At 37.2% G+C, this 23762-nt stretch overlaps 1 protein-coding gene and 1 long non-coding RNA gene across 3 annotated transcripts in view; both read right to left on the reverse strand.

The window, feature by feature from the left end:
- Window positions 1-3184: 3184 nt before the first annotated feature.
- On the reverse strand, window positions 3185-3558 carry LOC113120265 (uncharacterized). Its single transcript, XR_003294565.1, has 3 exons — window positions 3529-3558; window positions 3337-3413; window positions 3185-3224 (listed from the first exon to the last, which is right to left on the reverse strand). It is a non-coding gene; the product is annotated as an uncharacterized LOC113120265 (long non-coding RNA).
- A 5965-nt stretch (window positions 3559-9523) lies between these two features.
- LOC113119350 (transcriptional repressor p66-beta-like) overlaps window positions 9524-23762 on the reverse strand; it is a 38196-nt gene continuing 23957 nt past the window's right edge. For both annotated transcript variants that reach the window (XM_026288768.1, XM_026288767.1), the window contains 10 exons: window positions 22841-23200; window positions 21940-22069; window positions 21713-21844; window positions 18579-18707; window positions 18047-18217; window positions 16314-16674; window positions 15772-15974; window positions 14846-14956; window positions 14476-14674; window positions 9524-13716 (listed from right to left, as the gene is read on the reverse strand). In XM_026288768.1, coding sequence (XP_026144553.1) covers window positions 13580-13716; window positions 14476-14674; window positions 14846-14956; window positions 15772-15974; window positions 16314-16674; window positions 18047-18217; window positions 18579-18707; window positions 21713-21844; window positions 21940-22069; window positions 22841-23199 — 1932 coding nt within the window. In that variant the 5' untranslated portion in view covers window position 23200 and the 3' untranslated portion in view covers window positions 9524-13579. The remainder of the gene's footprint in view (window positions 13717-14475; window positions 14675-14845; window positions 14957-15771; window positions 15975-16313; window positions 16675-18046; window positions 18218-18578; window positions 18708-21712; window positions 21845-21939; window positions 22070-22840; window positions 23201-23762) is intronic.

Raw genomic sequence — 23762 nt, forward strand, 5'->3', positions numbered from 1 at the left:
CTATTCATTCCTACAACTTGTTAATTCATTCCTACGAATTATTAATGTGGCAATTGTCCATGTTTCATTAATTTTGTTCCCTAAATAACCCATGATTTAAGTGAAATAAGGGAACAAATTAATAAATCGAACGAATTCTTAATTCATGAAATCTTTAATTTACCTTCCCATGTTTACCACAGTAAGAGATGCGAAAACAGTTATTAAAAGCGAAAGATAATAAAATAAACCTGGGAAATTAGAGGGTTAGACTATGAAGATTTAGGAAAAGAAACAATGCCTAAATATACTGAATTTGTGGAAATTCGTGACCAACCGGCAAACCAGAACAAAGCCGCGTAAATGAAGACTATGGGGTCCAAAAGCATTGTCGCGATCTAAAATTTTCCAGTTAACCTATTATTCCTCTAATAAACAAAGCTTTTATACCACACTTGTCATAATCAGATCTTATAATTTCTAAATAAATAATTGCTGGATTCAAAACAGCGATTAATAGGCGCTGTGACCGACACATTCCTGGAGCATTCACTGCTGTCACTAAACGGTGACGCCGAGCATCGTTCACAAGTTTCTGCATGGACCTGACTAGGGCACAGGTTCTAAGCCCTGGGACAAAATGGGATGCTTTAAGGAAAATGTATAGCCTACTAAGTAATAGGCCCAACATAAAAATAACAATTTGTTTTCATGTTTTTTTTTTTTTTTTTTTTTAAATAGGCTATGCGAAATATATCCGACTTGAATAATTAAGATTAACGGATTTAAAACAGAAGTGTGGGCGCTCCGCTCCATAAGTTCACAAAAAAAAAAAAAAAAAAAAAAAAGGATGACAACGCATTCTGTTTGTTTGCTTTATTTTACAAGAGCACAAATCTTCTGTTTTTATTGTGAGTGTGCACAAATGAAAGTAAACACTTTTGCGGAAAATATATATTTTTTTTAATGTCTCAGCTGTTTCGATCGCCCCGGAGCCTGCTGCACACGTATATTCTAGCGATTCAATGCAGTCTGATTCGCAGTCTGTTCATTATCAAAATAAAATGTCAACTAAACATTAAAAGGTTACACTGGTCAGTTTAAATAGACCGTAGTATACCGGTCCACTCTGCTGTTCCAAGGACGTTTTTGCTCATATGAAGAGGATCATCTTTTCCGTCTATATGCGAATGCGTGTTAAGTAGCTACAAGCCTAGTTTACATTATAAATAATAGTTTAACATTCAAATACATTGCGAATATGGAAACATTTCGATTTGTGCCGAATGAGACATGAGCAATAACCTCCAAATAAATCTAGCCAAAGCCGCGCTCGCTCATCCTCGTCTGCACGCATGCACTGTCACGATCTAATGCGCTGTATGCCGGATTTTTACAAATCGGACATTTTCTAGGACAGAATCCAGCAGGATCAAATTAATGTGAGCAACAGTGTGTTTTGGTGCAGCAGCGCCGATGTAGTTCACTTAATGTGCAGCGCAGTCACACGCGCTCCACATTTCGGATAATTGTATTTTAAATACAATAATGTCAGTTGAAAACATTGCAATTGTGCTTTAAAATACAACAACGAGCACCACAAAACCATTTAAAGAGGCGCGTTCAGCGTTCTCCGTGCGGGATTGGAAACTGTCAACAAAGTAAAATGACCTCAAAAGTATGGCGCGCTCTCTTCATTTTATCAAATGATCATAATCGCATCTATTCATTTTATAATCCTGCTACTAGCATTTTATTCAGACTAAAACCTCTTTAATTCAAGTGAGAAAGCGTTTTGTGTGTGGCTTCTGCACATCCTGTCATACCGCTGACTGCGTGCCTGCAATAGACGCATTTTGCAGTATTATGGTTAACGATTAATCGATTAATTGATCGTTAATTTAAACGACGATCGATCATGGAAATAATCGAAATTTGACATCCCTACACTCAACCCTTAACCCTCTAAATAATTCGGTGGCTTAGTAAATATTACAGTAATATTTAACTTTATTAACTTAATAAAATCTCTGAATATAGTTCACTTGATTATACAAAAGATGGCTTTCCTGTAGCTCAAACAATAGAGCGTCGGCGCTAGCAAAAATTGATTAAATTGTAAATGTGTACCTTGAAATGCAATGTAAGTTACTTTGGATAAAAGTGTCTGCCAAATGCATAAATGTAAACATATTAACGGACTAAAAATACAACAGTTTATTTTATCTAAAATGTACAGTTATATTTTATTTTTTCCACTAAAACAATTTAGTATTAGACTAACAAATTGTTTATTTATAATACACATAATATATTTGTGAAATTTCTATCAATTTATTTAAGGATGGAAAATTAAACTGATCTGTTTCAGGGAACAAAAATATTACAAAAAATTTCTAATCAAAATGAATATATTTAAACACACTCTTAAGAAATTTAGTAAGTTTACTCAATTAAAACAACGTACCCCTCCCCCAGCCTCCGCTGTCCTTCAATACCCACCAGGTCTGGATTTGTTACATTAAAAAGCTTACGGTTTTCAAACTTTTGACCGATATTGTATGTGATCTAGGTTTCAGTGCACTAGAATGATTTTACAATGGAGCAGGCCTTAAACTGGCTGACTCCCTATAGTGGGAGCTGATTAAAACGCACCAGTCTATGTTATGTCCACGCCATTTTAAATACTTTTGCATGGCGTATTTGTAGTGGTGATTTAAGAGCTCATACTTGAGTTCGTGTAGTAATTATGATGTTTTACAAAAACATGACAGCTTTTTACAAGAAAGAATGTTGTCATTTGAAAGTTCAGAAATGATGTGTTCCCTTTTGACAAGCCACTGACCCCAAAGGGGAACCTGTACAAAATCGTTTTCCATTGGGCATGTATAGTTATAGTTGCTGGACCACGGTACACTTATCGTTAGACTTTCAAATGGCGGTTGAAATAAACGGTGATCCAAATAGTACGAACGTTAACCCACTCCAAAAAAAAAAAAAAAAAAAAACTAACATACATATGGCTGCCCCACTAACTAACTTCGAAAACTACACTGTTATGTACACGTACACACGGTCAATGTTTAATCAACTTTTGAAAACATTTTTGCAAATATACATAGTTATAAAAGGACTACGCTACTTACAGGAAATTCGAGTAATGCTGTTCACGTCGTTGCTGAGAAAAGCAGTCCTTCAGTCAGTGACAGGTGCCTCTTGTTTGAGCCGCGAAACTTGTTAAACTTCTTAAGATAACGCAACATACAAACACAATTGTTAGGAAATACTTAATAATTAACTTCTGAATTAAACATTACAAACATAATTAGTATTAGCTGGCTAAATTACATAACGTACCAGGATATGCGAGGAGTGCGGGCTTTGCCGTTGCTGAGGAAAGCCGTCCTTCAGGTGACTTCGATTAAGTTACGAAACTTGTTGAATATGACGTAAAATACAAAGACAATTGTTAGAAAATGCTTAATAATTATTAACTTTTTAATAAAGTGTTACAAACGTAAGTAGGATTAGCTGACTAACGTTACTTACCAGGAGCTGTGAGGTGTATGGCTAGTCGACGTCGCTGCTGAGGAAAGCAGATTTTTTTTTTCCTGCGGAGCTGCACACGTGATCACTTTAGCCGCGAAATTTACTCAATTTATTTAAACTGTCATTTATTAAGCTGGAACTTTATTTAGGAAAATTGGTTGGAAATACTTAATAATTTTAGTTTCTAAAACAGATCAGTACAAGTAAATAATTATCAAATATTTCTATTAGAATTCACCAGAAATATTGAAGGTATATTAAAAATATAATTAGTTAGTTAAATACTTATTTATTTTCATTACATAAACTTAAATAATATATGTAAATTTTAGAGAAATTATTTGTTGGATTTTTAATTATTCTTTTTAATCTGACCCACTCAAAATATCACTTAAATGATTTCAAAAGATTTTATTAAGTTAATATAGCTCTTTATTTTTGTGAAATTTACTAAGCCACTGAATTATTTTTTACAGTGTAGGGGTGTAAGGGTCATGGTATTTTTGGGAGGGACTATCATCACAGCATACCTGGACCTGAGACAGCTTGACCTAGCAGGACATGTCCTGAGGATAGTAATGTGAAGAAATTTTCTAATTTTGACCATAATTTAAATTACTTTCAAATAATGAGTTCAAGCCATTGTACATTAGTCTCATTTGTCCATTACAGAGCAATGGTCAGATATGCAGCCTATAATATTGAAATATATTATTTTATAAAACACAATATCTAAACAACCTTAAAATATCCTAAATGTATTTCCAGTGTAACAAAATAAATGCTTTCAAATGGGATAAGTAATCTATGCAAACGTAAAAGATGTAATTTTTTAAAACAAACTGAATTGTTGCTTATCAGGTATTTAAGACTGCTTAGATGCTTTTACTGGTAAACCAAAAAAATCTATAAAAACAAACAAACTAAAAACTACTCATTAAGACATTTACTGTATGCATTTGAAATTGATGCAAACTGCAAGCAAATGAGGCTAACCGCTCAGCTAACTTGGACTGTCTGGACAGCTAAGACAACTTGAACTGTTGTAACATTGTGATATGAGTCATCTAAAGAACTGACAAGTGATATTATTAAAAAGCAGAAAAGAAACTGCTAACATTACAAGTGACATTTAAGTATGACCTTTTTTTTGGCCCACGAGTGTGTAAAACCTTTAGAGTAGAGCTCCATACCTGTTTAGAGATAAGACGCAAGGCTGAGTCCATATTGAGCTTCCTTCACTAAATAAATCTTCATTAGAAACCTAGTTGAGTTTCAGAGCAGGTGACTGCTAAAGGAAAGTTATAGTGATCTATGGACACATTACAATAGATATATGCATATTTTATCTTCATGAGTTTGAAAGTCCTTTTAGGAGTTTGATTTGATAGAGGTAGATTCTAAACAAAGAACTGAATTTCATTATAAGGGAAATATACACCATGAAGAAAAGCTCCTGATTTAATCAACTGTCTGCCTTATGAAAATTTAATGCTCAAACTGTGTGATGAATGTACATTTTGATTTTGTCATCTTCAAGGAGGACCTACTGAGGGAGCACAAATGGACATTGTGTACAAGCTCGGTTGCACTATACAAACTGTCCTGTTAATCGGAGTGAAAGGAAATCAATAGAGATACTCTTTAAAGTCTCCTGAGCAGATGTTCAGGCCCCCAAACCTCCAGACAACAATCAGAACTGTCATTACACACTGAGCTCCACCTGAACCCCCCATGCAAGCACTCAGCGTAAAATGTTATTCTTTAATGATTTCATTTGAATCAGGACAGAATAAGTTCTGCAACACAGACATGCTGGCCTATGATTATAGGTGGCCTATATCTTTCAAAAAATATTAATAAAATAAAGGTTTTTTTTTGACAAACCACATTTACAGTAATTAGAACATGTAAATCTAGTGTTCAGTACAGTTTAGAATTCAGGATAGAATATTTTCTCTGGTCATTCATCTCTGTAATGGCAATGCTTCTAACCTAATGACAACAGCTTGTGATTTTCACCTTGAATTCCACCTCAGAAATGACAAAACCTTCATTCATTTCCCTTGACAGTCTCAACAAGCTGCATTGAAGCTGTATGAGAGAGGATGATTGGCTGTTTGTTTAAAAAACAGCATTCCTTTCATTCCCAGCCTTATGATTGGAAGAATTTGATGGAATTTTGAGGGCGAGACTTTCACACTAGACGTATGTTGACATCAGGAAAAGAGGTGGAAGTGAAGGGACTGTCTGCTACAGCTGCCACCTGTGAGCTCAGCTCACTAATATCTCATAACCTTCTCAAGGCCAGAGGATAAGAGCCGAATGAAGACCTCATCCACCCCCTGGACCGAGACTCTGTCACTATTATCTCAGCTGAAGCTGAGCTGTTCTGTCTACTAAGAAATGGTACCTTCTGTGCATCTAATATTACTGATTTAATTAATATTATGAATTAATGAATTAATGAATTAATACATTTTATTTAATTTCTGTAAATTATATAAATTTAGTGAGTGGATACGTCTGGTGAGAACTTTTTACAGACTCCTTTATGCTTTGGATAATGGCTAATTGACCCTTCGCAGGGAGCTTGATTGACAGGCGACTTGACCAATCATAATAGAGAATCCACAATTTTGTCCGACAAATTTATCACACAGAAGAGTCGATTAACTTCAGTGGACTTAGAAATGGTGTGTACTGATATCTTTCCACGGTTGACCTAAAATACCTTCTGATTCATGTTTATTTCAGGCCAGGGGCCGATTTAGTGATTTGGGGGCCCTAAGCAAATTCGAGGTATTGGGCCCCAACAGAATAACTATGTGCTCCTTTACTCCTAACCCTTATTTTGTTTGCTCGCTCTCATAGTTTATAGTTTATTTATCTCTTCACAACCAGTAATATGTCAACCTGATGCTGTTATTAAAGCCATATTAGCCCCCCCCCCCCCCCCCAAAAAAAAAAAAATGTTGTCACTTGTCCATTTAATAAATTGTAAACCTATTAATTATCCAAGTTCCAAGTGTTCTGAAGGCATACGGTAGGGTTTGCAGAGAAACAAATTAATACTGTATGTAATCCATGTTAGCATATTATTAAGCGAAAATCTCCAATCATTGCATTCTTGGATTTGTACGAATGCTCGGCAATTCGCACCAGTGCACTTAAGAAGCACACAAGCCACAGAGTCATTTTAAAACATTCAGATAAAATGATGACTTGACACACAATAATCTCTTTACTGAGGTGAATATCCCTATTCTAAGACAGTCAAACAGTATTATACAGCCTAGAATGCATGAAAAGAGTGCTCCCTCAAACATAAAGTTGCATCTCAAAAAATTTGAATAATAAATACCTTTTCCATGATATTCTAATTTTTGAGATGCACCTGTATCTATAATGCGACTGATTTTACATGTAAAGGTTTACACGCCATCCTCCACTAAAAATGAGCAAAAATTCAAATGAAGGCATTTGCAGATGGATCTGTCAGTAAAGAATCACTCAGTGTGCCCACTGATGCAGAAGACTACACACAGTACTGCTCAACACTGCCCTCTATTGCTGGCAAGAGACTGAAAAATTCTAACAATCAGACAAAATGATTCAGCCTTGAAGAGATCACCGGTAATCCATTACTACCAAAACAAGCGAGTCTGAGCCCTGTAGCTGGTCTGATGACAGGGATTATTCCCAACTGAACTTCATTCCAAAGTCTTGACATCCACTAACCTACAGCCTCTCCAGACACGCTTCCCCATGAGATGTAACTGAGAGAAGCTGCCACTAAACAATGCGTGTGCAAGTGGAAATGACATGGAAATGACACTGATAATCACTAATAGTTTGCAGTCGCTGAATGTTTATGTAGTGGCCTGAGGAAAACATTCTTGGAAAGACAGAAAATGAACCACTACAGATTTCCAGGGGGATGCTTTTCTGGAACATTTTATATGATGTGGATTTTAAATCTTTTCAATAAGAGCTCTTACCCAACCTTTGATTACATTATCTGAGAATGTAACTACAACATGAAAATGACACACGTTGTGACCCCGGTCCTGCCCAGATGTGTAGTTCTGACCCGTTAAACGCTCAAGGTCAGAGAACAGAATCTGCTCTGATCCGAACATAACATCCCTCCGGACCCCAGCACACCCTTTGTTGCATCTGCACTGTGGCCCAGGAGCAAAGGTTGAGTAATACACAGACATCAGAGCAGGTGGGCGCATGTTGAGCAAAGAAACACACCCCAGACAATTAAAAGCAAAGTGGAACACAGGAAATATGTTTGTGGGTTGATTCCCAGAAAAATAAAACCATGTGGGCAGAGCATAATTTTAGATGTGGATATTGCTCAATACAAGCAAGTCACAAGCACACAAAGCAAGAACTGAACGGTCTGTCATCAACACTATTAGATATTAGCTCACCTATTACGTTTGCAAAATGGGGCATTAAAGGGTTAGTTCACCCAAAATTATGTAATTAATAACTCACCCTCATGTCGTTCCAAACCAGTGAGATTTGATGATGTTTTTCTTACCTTTCTGGACATAGACAGTATACTGTACACACAGCTTCAATGGAGGGACTGAGAGCTCTCAGACTAAATCTAAAATATCTTAAACTGTGGTCCAAAGATAAACGGAGGTCTTATGGGTTTGGAACGACATGAGGGTGAGTTATTAATGACATAATTTAGATTTCAATTTAGATTCCAAATAGAACTGAATAGTTTTAAACTGTTCGCGTCTCCAATAAGCATTAATCCACAAATGACTTAAGCTGTTAACTTTTTTAATGTGGCTGACACTCCCTCTGAGTTAAAACAAATCAATATCCCGGAGTAATGCATGCACTCAAACAGTACACTGACTGAACTGCTGTGAAGAGAGAACTGAAGATGAACACCAAGCTGTAGAGACCGTACACACAGCTTCAATGGAGGGACTGAGAGCTCGCGGACTAAAAACTGTGTTCCGAAGATAAACGGTGGTCTCAGGTTTGAAACGACATGAGGGTGAGTTGTTAATGACATAATTTAGATTTTTGGTTGAACTATCCCTTTAAGGATTGAAACATAATTTAATACACAATTTGGTCTACTCTGAAATTCATACAGTATATCAGAGTCCAAAAACAAAACCTTTCACCAGTACTGGGGCACATGTCTCCTGATAAAAATGTGTCCCCATATTTTGATACTCTTCTATGATACAATTAATGATAAATGGCTAACTTGTGTTTACCCGCTGTATGAGGTTGTTCACAACCTGCTCCCTCGAATAAAAGCTGAAAAACGATAGAATAGGTTTGAATGTTTTGTTTCCTAAAATGGAAAGGTAAATATTGACCTCATTCGGTGCTCTTTTGGTTCTCTGTCAAACTATCCCTTACTATATACAGACTATTCAATACAACTCCATAAAGCAACACAAGCCTATGTTTTCTAGACACGATGACTGACGTTATTGATCATCTTTGGCTCCAAAGAATAACAGAATTAGTAAAACATTGTCACTTGCCAATTGCTATAATGTGTGACAAGAATGAATATCGTGTAATAATTGATTCTCTAATTTCAGATGATCCCTCATGCACCTGAGTCAACTAACACTGGTTTAGTTGGAAGAATAACAGATATTATCTCTTTAGAGAGTACAACTCTGAATCTGCCGGCAGGATACAGTGATGCTGTGGAAAATAGCTATAATTGAAGTGACCGGATAAAGTCAAAGCTTATAATGAAGCCAATTAGTCTCTAAATGAATGACCAGGACTCAGGAGACCATGTGTGCTGGCTGGAAGAGTGCGAGAAGAAAAAAAAAAAAGACAATGAAATAGGTTTTTTAAATATAAATAAAAATACGAGTATAAATAATAATATAGAATTAAATAAAATATATGAACAAAAAATATATAATACCAAAAAATGGCAAAAGAAGCAAAATGAGTTTTGAAAAAATGCTAACACACTCGGAGATAAACTGTTCCATCCTTTATTAAACATAGCTTGCAAGTGATAAATATTACAAAGTTATTTCCTCCAAAATTAGCTTATTTTTTTTTTTCGGTCAATGCATAATTGTTGTTAATCAACCGGCAGTAATCAAACAGCTTTTTTTTTTTTCATCTCCATTTTAGACAGTTAAATATCAAGGATGTGCAAAAGGTCTGGATTAATGTTCTAAATGAAAATAAAAACTTGACAAAAAGCACTTCTTATCCTTGACTAAAATCAATAATCGTTTAAGCCAATATCCAGTACTTTACTTTTTTTATTTTCCTTTTTTTTTTTTTTAAACTGTACACATTTTTAATTATTCATAGTTTTCTTTTATGAACGGATTTCAACATATTGCCATTTGCTTTAAAATTCAAACTGGGTAAATTGCAGCTAAGTCTACTTAAAAAATATTTGAAACTTCAGATGAAATTTAGAAAATCCAAAAGAAATGATGACCCAAAACCTGCTCTCCCATTTCAACAACAACAACAAAAAAAAGACTCTTAACTTTCAACAAATGAAAATCGGGGAGAGGAAAAATTGCAGAAAAGAAGAAAAGAAAATTGAAGAGAGACGTAAACCCCAGCATTAGAACTCCAGAAAAGCTGATTGTCCAGTCAGAGAATTATGGACAGAGATTCCATGACATTAACCGTGTAAAAGTATATCTAATAATGTCACAAACCTTAGAATCAAAACTTGCATGTGTGCAAATTGTCCATTTTTTGTCTTGTGATTTAAAGGCTGAAGGCAATAAGCATTGGAACAGTCAAAAACAATCAAACAAAACATTTTTTTCTTCATCGTATACAATGTATACAATCTTCCATGAAAAAAAAATAATAATAAGAGCATTGTGTTTTTTTTTCCCCAAGAAAGAAAAATGGGATATCCCGAGGAAAGTTTGTACTTTAAGCAACAGAAAACAAATGTACACAATCTCCCCTGTAGGGTTTTCTGCACCCAGTTATTTAACTAAACGTAATGTTATTGAGCGCTAGCATGCTTTGATTTTACATTTATGATGAACGCTTTGGATTTGGTCAAGTGAGGGGTAATACTGTCAAATGTTTCATCCAGTCCATGTTCTGTAAAGATCAACACTTGGTGTGGGACATTAGAGAAAGAAACTTATTCACCGAACATCTACAGAACTTCAATGTTTGAAATAAAAAGCCAAAATCAAATAAAAGAGAGGTAACAAAAAAAAGTAACATACGAGACTGTCCCATCATGTCTCAGTCCAAAGACTACAGAATGGATCAAACGCTCCACCAGAACAATGAACTTTTTTTTTTTCTTCTGCAAATACTACATACTACAAAAACGCACAGCCGGGGAGAAAATGCATCTAAAGAGCTCATTCAAAAACAAGAGAAGTATAATCCCATACATTTTGCACATTTGTTACACAATAATACACAGTGATCACAAAACAAAATGACAAGCTTCACAATATTCATGGCTTTTTGTTTGCTTTTCTACACAATATACAACCATTTTAATTTCATTTCATTATTTTTAATTCAAGGGAGAAAAAAAAAGCATATGTACAATAAGTCATTATTACTTCTGACCTAGCAAATATCGTGTCATCATCTGTTCATACATTTTTTTTTGTTTGATTAAATTTGATTTTTTTTTTCTCCTTTTTACTTTTTTTTCTTTTTTTTTTAAGAAACAGCTGAAATTAAACAACCAAACAAAAATGGAACTTAATTGAGGCGTCAAAAGGAAGTTCAACTTCAAAATCCATCTTTCTCGTAAATATATGAACACAGGTATATGGATGCATCTAATATAGTCTACAAGAGAGAGCAGGAGAGAGAAATGAGCTACTATAAACACCCTACGTTCATTTCAAATAAAACAACAAAAAACATTACAGACCATAAAATTGGAGCAAAGATAAAATCAACCCCTTAATATCAAAGATTGAACAGAATGACTAAAGGGGACTGATTTACCAGAAGAAAAAAAAAAATAATGTAAACATCCTATTATCTAATATTGCACCTGAAAATTTAATCCAAGGTAGCTTCAAAATTCTTTTGTTCAAAAGTTGCATCGTTCCACCACAAATCAGTGGCATTATACAGGACAAAAACACAAAAAACAAAATCAAACTGCAAGGATCAGTGTCCACACACATGACAGAAAAACGCATGTGCATGGATTTATTTCCATTTATTCACCATCGAACACATAATCGCTTTCAAATTTCTCGGCTATTAAACATGACCTGCATGACAGACCTCAAAGTCTGATTTCCAAAAGAAACAAAAACCGTGTCATGGTGAATGTTTAGGCTGGGGGTTAATGTTAAGTGCTCAACTTCTTGTCAACAAGCAGATGTTAAACCCTTTGAAAGCCATTTGTGATCCACGTTTCCGAAACATGGAGCAATACCTCACTAACGGAGAACGAAATCTGACCAAAAGATAACCGCGAGTCCAACCAGAATGCAAAATCATCCTGCGCAGAATCCCTAATACTGCATATTGACTAAACACTGCTTATATTGTGACCATAATTCAAACGCCTCCGGGTTATGTCTACTGAAACATAAACGTGGACCATAACGTGGGTTTGAAAAACCGGACTCTTTCAGGAAAAAATGAAATGCACCCTGCACGACGCACAAAAAGTCTTTCTCCCAGCTCTCTCCGAGACATCCGATGGCATCCATACCTTAAGATCCTCTGCGCTGAAACATTCGTGTCCTCTTTTACTTAACCATTTGTTTCGTTTTTTTCAATTATTAAGAAAAGTGCTCCTCCATAACGAGGCATCTCTTGTGCATTGCTTTAACACGATGATTGATCCTCGTCAATGCTTTCTGTTAAAACTCACGTTAACAATCTACACATAAACCGTTTTTCCAATAACTCCGCCTATTTGCCATTTCAATGATTATCGTCTCCGGTGGCAAGTACCTTTAAGATACGTGGCCAATACAGATGGAGACGTCGCCCGATTAAGATAAAAAGAATGAAACCGTAAAGACGGGGAGAAAAAAAAAAAAAGATCAAAAACACCCAAGCAGAAACACAAATCAAAAAGGAGACAAAGTTCATGATGATGGGACTCTCTTGCTTCATTCTTTGCTGTGCAGTGAAACGCACCGTCACCACAAACAAAGTTACATGACATCACTGCATCCTGTGAAAGTGAAGGCATTGAGAGACACGGGCGAGATCCTGTTCGTGGGCGCATGCACTCCAATTTTACAGTTCTCTCTGGACATTCGGCAGCAGGAGACTCATCCGTGCTAGTGCAGGTCCCATTTCCCTGTGGCCTTCTCAAGGCAGAACCAACATTGACTAGATCAGCAGCGCTCTGCATAAGGATCAATCTGATCAATGTACACGAGTCTGTCTCGCTCTTCCTGAACCAGAAGGTTCTTGGAGGACTCTGTAGTTTCCAAGCGTGTAACGCTACAACGATTCTGCTCTCTCTATCTCAGGTAAGAACGCTTTAACCATTCCAACTTCGAAACTGAACATATACGACATGAGAGAGAATGAGTCGAACTTTACAGGGGCGACCGAGGGAGGAAGCTTTCAAATGAACCAAAAAAAAAAACACTGCGCTTTTATATTTTTAAGTGACCCTGGAATCTGACATCCCCCCTCTGCAAAGAAAAACATAAGGGTAAGAACATAAAAAGATGCAAAAAAACACTAAACCTACGAATAAAGTGTAATATAAGTAACTGTAACAGAAGCAACAATAATACTAATAATAATAATAACTGTGATAATAATAGAAGTAGCAATAACAGCAATAATAAGTCGAGATAACAATAAAGAGCTTTGCTATAGTAGGAAACCGAAGTTTGAGATGCACGGACAGTCTGGTGTTTACAGTCTGACTGATTGAGCTGTTCTTATGGGTTAGTTGGGTAGGCACACGGACAGGCACTGCATGCGATGGGGTGATGGTGTGCGTGTGTATGTGGTGGGGATGTTCTGATGTAGAACAGAGGGGCGGTGGGGCGTCCGAAAGGGGGATCTGCAGTCCCGTCAGGGTTCATTTCTGCCCGGTGATGGACTGGGATATGGAGCGTGGGGGAATCATGTCGAGCAGATACTCCCGCTGACGGTCCGCTAGGCTGGATGCCTTGTGGCCCCCAATGGCTCCTGGATTTAGATAGGCAATATTCAGACCTGCGATAGAGAGGGGCCGGGGAAATTCAAGGAAATAAGAAAACAGATAAGAAGTTTAAAAGGTTGAAAAAAAGGTGCTTTACAGAATAGAGTTTGTGACATGAACTGGAAGAATGACAAAAACAAATTTGGCTGAGAAATCATCCCCAAAAAAAGATTATTTGAAGTCATTATTGTGTTAAATTAGAAAATCATAAAATAGACATGACAAAAATTAGCTTTAGAAAGGTTTTCTTTTTTTCACACTTTTAATTTGTATACATTTTTATATTTTAAAAACATCATAGAAAATCACGGATAAGTACGTTTCAAAACAAGGAAAATCTTTAAAGAAAAGATGTTAGACCTTCACTAACTTTAAATCTATTTTATTAACTCATCCTTTTTTAATAACATCCTAAAACTCTATAAATCATTAGTTCCAGCCATTGTTCACTTGATGAGAGTGTTGACTTTCACGGCTTTATTATAATTCTACGTCCGGCGCAGCCTACTTTTATGATGAATTTAATATTTTCCTTCATCTTCAACACTATTGCATAGCACTTTCTCTGCTAATTTTATTCTAGTCAGTCTACTTTGTGTCCAACAGCATAATCAATGAGTTGAGACTGGACCCCAGGGGTGGATGAATGTCAGTTTAACAAAATGTGATTCCATAATTAATCCTTAACCCATACGACATTTCCTGACCATGCCATTTCAAAATCATGTAATTAAGGTATGCTGTGCATTCCTAATTAAACGGCATCATCTTACCAGGGATGTTGTAGATCTGCCTGCGGCTGTCATGCTGAGCCCGACTGCTGCTGCTGGTGCTGCTGCTGCCACAGCGCTTGCTTGTCATATCCAGCAGCCCACTGGCCACTGAGAGCTGGGAGGCCTGGGCGAAGTTAGAGAGGACACCTCGTGCTGAGCTGGACAGACCCCGCTGCAGAGCGGCCTGAGGCTGGGGAGTCTGAAAGAGAAAATGAGGGAGAATCAGCGTTAAATTTCATGACACCTCTTTGTACCATTAAACTGATTAAAATCTGTGATTAGCTGAAGGGCCAGAATGAAACAGCCATTTCAAAATCCATAAAAATGGTCTCATGAGATCCTATTATTTGTACACAATGAGAGTGTGCACCTGTCGGAGGGCATGGTGTCGGATCAAGGTCTCCGCTTTGCTCACGCTGGGCACAGTCTGGGCGGAGCTGGGGGACAGAGCAGCCTGCTGCTGCAACCTCTGCTCTATTTCCTGAATGGACAGAGACAGAAACAGGAAGTCAACATACAGTTACAGAAACTACAAGCTAGCAGTGTCAGTTGCAATGTCAGCAAAAGTCAATACTGCTACTACCACAACTTCTACTACTAAAAATAGCCGGTTTTCATTAATAAATAATAAAATTATTATTTGTATAATTTACTTGTCCTGATTAATTACTTCTATTTGAAGCAAATGTTAAATAACAAATCAATAAAAGAGATTGTCAGTTTTTTTATTATTATTATTATTTGTTAATATTTCAATCATTATTATATATTTTTTTTTCAAATAAAGCATTATGCTTTGTAGCTTACCAATGTTATTTGAATATTATTTACAGTATATCCTATAATATTATTAATTAATATTTTAGATCAGCTTATATAAAGTATGTAAAAATTTCAGTTTTAGCTTGAGCTTTTTTATTTTAAATTTAATACTTCATCATAAAGGTGAAGTTTGTAATGTTATGCTTGAATACATTCGTTTTTGCAAGGGTTGTTTTAAAAATACGCTGTTTTTTTTATTCCGCTAGGTGGCGCTAGAAGCACAATAACTGCATACTCCACCTACATACTTTTACTCATTTCAATTAGTTGCTGGAGCAACATTTTACATTTTCCTTTAAGTTTTTTTTCTATTAAACGACTTTTAATCATTTTAATTTTAGTTAACAATGACACCAGTGTAGCAAACTAGTTTGTGGTGTACTGAAACTCAACGTTTAAGAAGAATTTCTTCATTCAAATGTTGGACATCAAACTCTATCATCAGTAAAATAAAACCTCAAGATACCGACTGACCTGTTCTTGCTGCAGAGCCTTAACGAAAGCGTTCTTGAGCCTATTGGTGTGCTCGGCCTTCAAGGCCTTCTTCTGATTGGACGTCATGCACTGCTCACAGAGAATGCGACCACTTTTCTCCTGTTTCCAGTGTGGGGTAAAGTCAGTCCTGCACTGGGCACAGAAGAACGGCTCCACGTGTGGCAGTGACCCCCGCATTTTACCTAGCAAAAGCAGAAAACATGAGTTTAGGGATTGAGCAGAATTAGAACTTCAATACATAAACTGAAATTGCAATATGGTCTTTTTGCAATTATTAAACCAAATTCGCTCACTTCACTTTTAGGTCAAGTGTGAATGGTCTAAAACGGTTTCCACTTGCACAACTTAAGTAAAACATTTGAACATGAGACCGGCTGTTTATATGTGTTTTTTGTCTTTTTTTGATCTTAGCATTAGATTATCATATGGAAATTCATATCGCAATATGATTTTTTCTAGTTTAGGCCATATTGTGCAGGCCTACTGTGCAAGGTGTTTGTGTGGATTCCTCTTGCTCCTACCCTGACTATCAATGACACTCTGCACGACCTCCTCCAGCCCCACCATGTAGATGAACTCCGAGTTGGCAGCAGAGGGCAGGAAGTGCAGCAGGGGCGCTGGAGGTTTAGGTGGAGGTATCTCCAGCAGGGTCTTCTCCAGCTGCTTGCGGAGGGCCAGTTTAGCGGCTGCTTGGCTGCTGGCCTGGTCGTTCAGAGAAGCCACACTGGAGGCACTGGAAAGGGTGGAGGGGCTGACGGCACCAACCCCACTCACACCCACCCCGACACCAGCTGCTCCTGCTGCCTGCATGTGTGCCAAGTTCATGTAGATAGCTGAGGACGAGCCTGAGCGCTGCGAGACCCCCACCTGCTGGCTGGCAGCCTGCATCACACAAAGCAAAAGGGCAAATCATCAGTAACCCACATAATCCATTTTTATGAATGATTCATGTTGCAGCTGGGCGATGTATTGAATATACAACATATTAAATATGATTTTGTTGGCGATATAAAACTAAACAACACTATAAATATTGCTGTGATTTAATGCACAATTTTTATTCGCCTATTAAGCTGAGGCCCGTTCCAGTTGGCTTGTTTTATGCACCATCCTAAGGAAGAGATGTTTTAAAACAGGATTTAAACATCAGGAGAAAAAGAATAAAAATAAAGACCTTTGATTCATCTTTCAAACTGTGCACTTGGATACATGGGTTCAAACACTTGTTCAAAATTATAGAAAACTTTAAAATATTTAAGTGTTCACAGATATACAAACACTAATGTTAATGTTGAAGTAAAAAAAATATATAAATACAGGGAAATTAATGGTCATACTTTATTTTAAGGTCCAGTTTTCACCATTAATAAACCATTAACTATGATTTTTACCTCAATAAACTCCTAATTTGCTGCTTATTAATAGTTAGTAAGGCAGTTGTTAAGTTAAGTTAGGTGTTGGGTATGATTAGAGATGTAGAATATGATCATGCAGAACATGTGCTTTATAAGCACTAATAAACAGCCAATATGTTAATAATAAGAACGCTAATAAGCAACTAGTTAATAGTGAGAATTGGTCCTTATATTAAAGTGTTACCAAATTATAATTACATATTCTGTGTAAGTACTGAGATATTTATACACTAACGCTGTATGCATTTGATCAAAATACAGTAAGAACAGTAAATATTGTAAAATATTATCACAGCTTAAAGTTTAATTATTAAATAATTTTAAAATATAAATTGACTTTAGTGATGGCAAAGCTGAAAGTGTTCAAAAACATTTCCTGCTCTTATCAATGTTGAAAACAGTTGTGCTGCTAAATATTTTTGTGAAAACATAAATTTGTCAGGATTCTTTCAATAGAACGTTAAAAAGAACAACATTTATTTGAATCAGAAATCTTTTGAACATATTATACTATTTTTGCTGTCACTTTTGATATCCTACCACAAACTTTTCAACATGTATACTTTGTCAAAAGACTGAAAATGCTTTTGCTATATCACTCGGCCCTAGTTCATGACTTCAGCATTTTGAAATACACCAGTAATAAATACATTGAGAAAAGTACAAATGAATCACAGCAACTCCCAGAATAGATCCTGACCTTTAGAAAAAAAAAAAAAGCAACAACAAAAACATGTGGACCGTTCACATTGTATAATTGTTTTAAAAGTTCAATATCAATAAATTGCAGGGAGGAAACCCTCAAACTAATGGCTGTGAGCTTGACTGTGTGACCGTACCTGCTGATAGCTCACTGCGTTACCCAAACCACCTGTGGAGGAGCGGCCCATGCCAGGCTTGGAGGGCACTCTCTGACCCTGAAGCTGGGCAGGATTGGGTGCAATAACCCGCTGTGACATCATCATTGGGGGCAAAGATGCATTGGCAGCAGACCTGATTACTGTGTGGCCCTGAGGGGAAAAAAAAACACATTCAGAATTATTAATAACTCCGCAATGCACTGCATGAACACTAGATGTCAGCAGACACTGTATATCAGCTTACACAGTGTTGACATCAAATGCTTTGTTTGTACCCAACAGATGGACCGTAATTAAAAATGGTAACTAGTACCAATCTATACAGTTATGCGGATCTTAAGGTGCTGCTCCCATGGCAACCAACAGCAGGCTCTAACATGTTCAGACTAATGTGTGCAACATAACGAGGAGTATCCATGTGCATTGTGCTCATGCTTGAAATCATCAGTAATACATGTATGGGCAAGGAAAAAGGAAAGGCATACACTGGTGTGCATAAACCCCCATGTACCTGTGCAGTGCGCAGGCTCTGAGGCTCAGATGAGTGCATGCCGGGCCGGACGGGTAGTTTCCCGAGCCCCTGAGAGCTGTGCATGGGTGACGGCTGCACTGATGACGGGGCATTCTGGACCACCGGCACCTGAAGAGAGAAATGTGTGCTTTATCAAAAACTCATGTCCAGAGATTCATTAGAACTTAAAACTACAAAAAAACACACAATGTATTAGTGGAACTCCAGCACCATTTTTCAATGTTAAAGCTGCTGTGCGACTTCCACCAATTGGAAGCAGAAAAATAGGTATTGTTTTGAATTTAACTAACTGTTTGGGATTTTTTTTTTCTTTTTGATCCAAGCACTTCCCTTATAGATTGTTCAACAAACAGGTAATCCTGTCACGAACGCACTCATTGAGGTTTCTGACGTTTATTTTTTTATTTTTACACAGCCCAGTGAGGTCATATAGATAATTGTGACACCTTACACTTATTTCGCAAAAATGAGAGGTAGACTTTATGTATAAAACATACCAAACATATGATTAGCGTATTCATCTATCATGCTATTTTACATACTAGGGCATTTCAAGAAGCATAATACATAAATCAAATAATAAAGTTATTACTACTGTGCAATGCATGTCCATAAACAATGCATTACCATGTATAATAATAATAATAATAATAATAACAAATAAATACTGTGGTTAAAAAGACTGTAATAATAATACAAATTGCTGTATGCCTCAGTAGCACCAAATTTTCATCTTCCAGCTTAAGAGCAAGCCTAACATGATCCGTGCAGAGTGGGTTGTGGCACTAGCATGTCATACAAGAGTGAGTGTCTATGGGCTGTTCCTGCATCTAGACAGACACTGAGTTGAGAAGCTAAGACAAAACCTCTCAATGGCACAGTACATGGACAAACATTACACAGAGCTGTGATATGGTATCTGAGGTTATGGCTGCCCGTCTCACTCCCTGTTACCCTATTTCACCCCCGCTAGCAACTAGCGTCCTTTCAACAATAAAACGATTTACCTTGACAGTTTTTCCTGGCATTAATATAACACTCAGCTGGACACGAGGGGAGGTTATTTTGCTTGGTGCTAAAACAGTGAAGGTGAACAAGGTGTACAGAGTAACTGCAGAGGAGATGTAGAGTACAAATACAGGCAGATTTACAGCAATTCAACACTGCGACAATCTGTCAATGCTGATTTTTTTTCTTCTAAAATGCGGTCTCCAATTACAATTTAATATGCAGAGACAACTATGAGAAAGCCGATTGTGAGCTGATTTCACAGAAATCAGAAGAGGATGTTCACAGTAAAATTTGGAAAATAGGATGTTAAAAGTAACTATACTCCACTTCAAAACGATACCAAAGGTTTTTTTTACTGCAGCAGTGTGACACAATTTAGCACACATGTGGCAAAAAGATTATTCATAACAAGAGGTCATAGCTCATGAATATTAACTAATTTGTAACGCTTCATAATTTGCTTGGCTAACCTAGTCATGTGACCTAATTCGTTTTCATGATCCGGTTCTTCACTATAGTAGAACTGTCTAAATTTGCAAACAGTTGCTGAATTTATCGGTAATTACAAATGAACTTCGCCGTCATGTTTTGCATCGACTTGCACACTATTAAGATTAAGTTTGGAGTCAGTAAGACCAAAAATTCTGTAAAAATAGTAATATTGTAAAATTCTTCCTTTTAAATATTTAAAATGTAATTTATTCCTGTGATGCCAAATCTGCATTTTCAGCAGGTGTTACTCCAGTCTGAGAATGATAACATTCTGAAACCTCATGCAACACTAAGGCCCCGTTCACACTAGTGCGATTTCATTTTAAAGCGCCTAACTTTTGCTAAGGTTACGCCTATCGTTTAAACTACTCCAGTGTTTTTGACCCTCGAAAACTGAGATTCTTGAAAACACTGCAGACCCCGTTTTAGTTTGAAAACTCTGGGGTTGCATTTATTTCAGTGTAAACAGACCAAAACAGACACTTTGGCATGGCTGCCCACATTCCCTCTGCATATCCTTGACGACCGTGTAAACAATAACATCATGTGCACTGTTGTATATAGATATATAGGTAAATTCCCCATTTGATCAATCAAAGTACATAGACGCATCCGCAATCTAAATATTAGGGAATCTACCTATTCATATCTATGGCTGTACCTGCATGAATGGTCACATGACATGTGTTTTAGGTTGTGCAGTGTAGACTGAGATCGTTTCCGAAACGCAGCAGAAATGCCAGTGTAGACAAGGATCATTTTTATTCTAAAACGCTGTTTTAAATTTGCTGCTCAAGAAACATTTCTTATTATTAATGTTGAAAATGTTGTGCAGCTTAATGTATTTGTGGAAATGGTGATACATTTTTTTAGGATTCTGAAATGAACAGAAAGCTCAAAATAACAGAATTCATTTGAAATGGTAATCTTGTTACATTGTTAATATCTTTACTGTCAGTTTAGAAAGATTTGACGCGTCCTTGCTGAATAAAAAAGAAAAAATAAAAACTAACAAAAACCTAAAATCCTTAAATTTTCTGCACTGTGTCTGTCACTCCACTTTGTTCTTTAACTGAAGGTAAAACTAAGGACATTAATAACTGTCTTTACATTTATTCTGAAAGATGAAGCTCACGATTATGTAAAGGGGTGCTAAATTTCCCACGAGTGCTTGTGGTGTTCAGCCAATTACAATGCAATGGGTCAGCTGGCCAATCAGAGCAGACTGCGCTTGTCAGAAGGAGGGACTTTGTAGAAAACTATGCATTGAGAGAGGCGGGGCATAGAGGACATAGAATAACATACAGTATTTGAAAAAATATTTAAAAGTATTTTTTTTTTTTTTACATTAAAGCATGCCAACATATTCTGTTACACCAAATACACAAAATAATGATCTTTAAAAAAAAGCATCATATAACCCCTTTAACTGCACACTGCACTTAACGGGCACAGCGTTATGGCAGGTTTGCTCAATTCCAAAAAGGTCTTCAACATGCCTGCCTATCCAATAAATATTATTCAAATTCACAACTGACAGAGCGTAGGGTTACTGGCCCAGCTGGCATCAAACGTAGAGTAAGGCACAGGACCTTGTGTATGGTTCTGACCTTTTGCACTACGTTCTCCTTCTGCATCTGACTCTGCCTCAGTTTCTTCAGGAGCACCAGCTTGGCTTCCTCCAGCCTGAGCTCCTCTCGGAGAGCTTTGATCATCTGCTGCCGCTCGTCGCCAGTCTTCCCCTGCAGAACAAACACACGAGAGATCAGCAACTCATTCAAAGGGTTTAATGGTGGGTAACCAACAACAGATGTGATTCCTCCATTGGAAGCTGCACCTTAAACATCTCCAGGTTGGCCTGATGCTGTTTCTCCTCGGGGTGAGGCGTGCTCCGGGGGCTGGACGCCTCGTTGTCTGATAAAATGATAACGTCTGGTGATGGAGTGCGTCGCTCTCGAACTAGATCGCTATGAAGGGCAAAAATAGTGGGATTTTTAGGAGCACCGTAAATAGTCATTTTTAAGGGAGTCCAGATAAAAATAAAACAAAGACAAGGCCTAGCAACACCTGCAGGATAAAATCATTAAAGTATTATTTAATTTCACACCATACAGCAAAAACACTCAACTTCCCAGAATATCAGTTTTTTTTTTTTTTATAATCTGAAATGTGCTACAATTTACATTCCAAAGCGACTTACATAACACAATTATCTCCAAGCAAGCAAAACGATTGAACCCAAAGTACATGAGCCCAAGTTTATTTATACAACTCATTTTCCTGACACTTGTAGTTTCAGTTTTTTATATATATATATATATATATATATATATATATATATATATATATATATATATATATATATATATATATATATATATATGTGTGAGTGTGCGTGTATGTGTGTGTATATTGTTTTTTATTTAAATAAAAGAAAACCAAGGGGGGGGACCCTAAAAAACTTAAAAAAATACAGAAATAAAAAATTATTCACAGCATTAACAAAAAAAATACTAAAATAGCGCTTAATAACATTACATGTAAAGGTTTTGTTGCGGAGAAAGTGGAACTATGTATTTTTAAGAGTTTATTATATTCGTAAACATTGCATTTTATTTACCGGTATTTCTGAACATAATAAAACTGGACTAATACACAGATGAATGTGCAATTTATTTTCCGGAAAATACGGTATTCATTTCAACAAACAGATGTTGAACGATCTCCCGAAACCTCACCTCCTTCTGGCACTCATGTCCACTGGCTCATCCACTATGTTTTCCTTCCCATTCTTACTTGGACCTCCATGGCCCCCGACTCTCAAACTTCCATTCATCTTCTCCTCGTAGGCCACAGCGCCCATCAGCCCCTGGCTGCCCCCAGGCCCTTTGCCCTCTGCCATGGCTGCCGCAACCGCCGCCCCCTCCAAAGCGGCCAGATCCTTGCGTTTGAGGAGGGCGAGCATCTTAAGCCTCTCCATGGCCTCGTGACCCTCCATCTTCAGGCGCTTGGCCAGTGCCTCGTCCCGCTCATCTTGCGCCTCCAGACCCCGCTTCAGCAGGTTCAGCCTCAACGCCTCCTCAGACATCCGCTCCATCCTGTCAGCGACACGGAGAGAGAGAACAGTTGAGAACAAATGCTTTTAATCACCCATAGTAGATCAAATAAATAATAAAATCATTGAACTTTAAACAACTTGGGGCAATATTTATTGCCCCAAAAATACATGCACGGTGTTCAAGAGTACATTCATTTTCACAGCTGTATCAAGAGATTTTATGGTTACCGGTATCAAATACCGAAATTTCGGTATCGTGGCAGCCCTAATCTGTGGGAATCAGTACAAATTCCCCTGCTTGAGACCAATGCAAATCACTTAATTATTCTTTTACAGCGAAAGAGCTGAGAGCAAGTGCGAGAGAGTGAGAGAGATCTACTATGACTCCTCACACGCCCACAGACTTAACAGAGCCATTAGTCTGCCTCGTGCTGAGGCTGTGGACTACAGTGCTCGAGAACCAAGGCCTCTCCAGGCTTAATTGATAAATTACATGATCATTACATACAAATCAGTGTAACTTCCATGGTTTGACTGAGGAAATTTGCTTGGGCTGCTAGTAGAGAGGGTCTCCCTACCTCACATTCAGCACCCGTTACGAC

The sequence above is a fragment of the Carassius auratus genome, chromosome 19, assembly GCF_003368295.1.
Source record: "Carassius auratus strain Wakin chromosome 19, ASM336829v1, whole genome shotgun sequence".
NCBI lineage: Eukaryota > Metazoa > Chordata > Actinopteri > Cypriniformes > Cyprinidae > Carassius > Carassius auratus.